General features: G+C 58.8%; 1 protein-coding gene across 1 annotated transcript in view; it reads left to right on the top strand.

Moving 5' to 3' along the window:
- Nucleotides 1-70: 70 nt before the first annotated feature.
- Nucleotides 71-2,965, top strand: part of SCRT2 (scratch family transcriptional repressor 2) — a gene marked incomplete at its 3' end in the record, with an annotated part of 11,470 nt that continues 8,575 nt past the window's right edge. The window contains exon 1 of the mRNA XM_014593279.1: nt 71-203. Within this exon, the coding sequence (XP_014448765.1) occupies nt 71-203 (133 nt within the window). The remainder of the gene's footprint in view (nt 204-2,965) is intronic.

Raw genomic sequence — 2,965 nt, 5'->3', positions numbered from 1 at the left:
CCCGGCTGGCTGCCTCCCCCCACCGGGGCCCCACGCAAGTGCCCCCGCCGAGCCCCCTGCCAGTTGCACCATGCCGCGCTCCTTCCTGGTGAAGAAGATCAAAGGGGACGGCTTCCAGTGCAGCGGGGTGCCGGCCCCCACCTACCACCCCTTGGAGACCGCCTACGTGCTGCCTGGCGCCCGGGGGCCTCCCGGGGACAACGGTGAGTGGGACCGGGAGGGGGCGAGAGAGGGGAGGGCAGCTCGGGCCCTCCCCAACTTGGGCTACGAGGAAGGACGCGCGCGGCGGGGAACCCCGGGAGGAGATTTCTCCCCGCGGTCTTCGCGAGAGCCGGCCGGGCGGGGCAGGGACCAGGTCTTACAAAGGGAAAGTCACAGGGTCGGCACATCCCGCAGCCACGCGCTAGCCGGCGACTTTGAAAGTTGTGGCCCTCGAACAGGGCTGGAGTGAGGGGGTGGATGAGAGAACACAGAGAGGGGGTGTTCATAAAGGGCTAGTGTTGGGGGCGAAGGCACAGGGTAGTTCGAAGGTACCCTCTGGGGGTCAGGGTGGAGGAGAGTCTGGCTGCCTAAGTGTGACCCCCTGGTGGGAAGCCAAGGAGGCCTGATTACCAGTCTCTGGAGAGATGGGGCTGGCTTCCCAGGGGTAACGGGGGCTTCCTTCTCTCTTCAAACCTGCACCCTGCTGAGGCCAGACAAGTGCTCTCAGACCCTCTTTTGTTACCCTCAGCCACATGCCTGGCAAAAAGGCTGGAACTGTCCTGGGGAGGAGGGGTTTCTGGGAGGGGTTCCCCCAAAGTGGTTCCTGGTCCTCTGGGCTGGATTCTCTCCCCATCCTCAGCTTTTCGCCTCCCTCCAGAGCCAACCCTGCTGCCGCTCCTTCTAAGGTCCCCCACCCACCCAGCTCTCCTCCACACATACTCCATCTCTCCTCAGAGCAAGTTCCTGCAGGGACAAGGTGTGGGGGATGAGAGAGGTCATACAGGCCCAGAAGGGGGTGATCTCTGGGGAGTAGGGAGAAGAGCAGAAACTGCTCTGTGGACTTCGTGCTCCATCGAGGGGATCACAAAAGGGTTCTCCTCTGAAGGCCCCCACCAGGGCAGGTGTCTGGAGAGGAAGTGTCCCTTTGGTAGGGAGAGATCTGACATGACATGTGGCATGGACTGTGGGGTGTGCGTGTGTGAGAGAGGGAGAGAGAGAGAAGAGAAAAAGAAGAGGAGAGAGAAGAAAGGGCTGAAGATGAAGGGGGAGGATATGGCAAAGACAGGAGGCCTGGAGGGTGGGAGCTTCTGCCTTGGGGACTTCCAAGCACTTCACCCACATTCCATCACTCTGCCCAGCCAGGCAGAGAGAGGGTGCTGGGCAAAGGGCTCTGTGACCTCATCAAGGTCAAAGAAGTTAGGGAGTGACAGAGACACAGCTACGGTCCCTCAGCCCCTGGACACCCCTAGATTTCCTGCAGAACCCCCTTCTCCTTAGTCCACACGTGCCTACTCCTGTTCTCCTTTCTTGACCCCAGGGCCTCTTGGGGTTAAGGACAGAGGCCCAGAGATATTCCTGGACTGGGCTGAAGGATGACAGGACAGAGGGTGGACCTGGGACCATGCCAAGGCTGGGGAGAGTGTATGCTAGGAGCTGGCAGAAACAAATATCTGCAAGACTGGGATATGAGTCCCTTAGGGGACTGGCATAAAGCCCCAGTTCCTCACCCCCTGAGGTCCCCTTGATCCTGTCCCCAGGCCAGCTGAGGAAACCCAGAGAAGCCCAGAGAATTTCCCACGCATAGCCAAAACTGCAGGCAGTTCCTCAGGAGGGAGGCAGGAGAACGCCTTGCCTTGAATTCAGTCCAAAAATGCCTTGAAAGGAGCCCTGGAGTGAATGGAGGGACTCTGGGTGGGGGCAGAGTCATCAGCAGGGGTGTTTCTGCAGAGTTCTACCAGGTTCAACACCCTACAACCACCCCTGTCTTTGTCCTTTCCCCAAAGGGCTCCACATCACCTCCCTGGCCTCTGGGAAATCTTGAAAATCTGGTAGCTGGGTACCTAGCCAGGAACTCAAGAGGCTTGGGCTCTAGCTCTGACTTGCTGTGTGACCTTGGGCAAGTGCCTTCCCTTCTCTGGTCCTTGGCTGCTCCAGTAGTTTGGATGGGATGAACTAAGCATCCTTCCAACTTTGATAGGCTCAGCTGTTGAAGGTCAGGTACAGTGTGGGAGGCACTGGAGACGCCTGGACCAGGGTCTACCGAAACGCCTGGAGGCCACTGTCAGGGTTTCCTTAGGGTTCGTTCCATTGATCATATGCCACCTGGCTAAGGCTGGCAGGGTTTCTGGGCTCAGGCATTTTTCCTGGCTCCAGTCTCTGCAGCCTGCCCTATGGTGAGGACAAGCACCCTGGTCTGGCCACTTTGGCAGTGTGTCTGCAGTGGATGGTCGGTGCAGGAGACTGGGGAGTGGGGGTGGCCCTTTGAGCCTAGGTAGGACTAGGAAATACAGGGTCTTCCTTATTGTGTTTTCAGGGGCCTCTCCCCTCCCTTGTTGGGCAGCGAGGGCTCCCTCATTGCACGGGTGGGTGGGGAGAGCTGGGGGTCCTCAGAGAGCCCTCCGGCTCCTGGTGGCCCGTTGTCTCTGCTCTGCCGGAAATAACCTTGCTGAGCGTTTGAGGGAAGTGTGAAAAATTGCTGAGCCGACGTTTTTCTCTCCCAGCGTGTGTAAGTGTGATGGATAAACAAGGAGAAAGAGAGGAGGGGGGGAGATAGATAGTTCCAGTTATTAGAAAGATCCTCTTACAAGCCATTCCTGCAGCTCGGGCTGCAGGGTCAGGACAAGGCTGGTGGGAGGCAAACTGGGGGGAGGGGTGCAGGGCAGAGGGAGCCTGTGCATGTGGAAGTCAGAGGAACCACAGGCTGTCAACTGAGGAGCATGCAGGACCCCACATTTAGGAGGTATATTCCCAACTCCAGGAATGC

Source organism: Tupaia chinensis, unplaced genomic scaffold, assembly GCF_000334495.1.
Source record: "Tupaia chinensis unplaced genomic scaffold, TupChi_1.0 Scaffold140086_1, whole genome shotgun sequence".
Lineage (NCBI taxonomy): Eukaryota > Metazoa > Chordata > Mammalia > Scandentia > Tupaiidae > Tupaia > Tupaia belangeri.
Note: the sequence above shows the minus strand (reverse complement) of the source record. Positions and strands in the feature narration are given on the sequence as shown.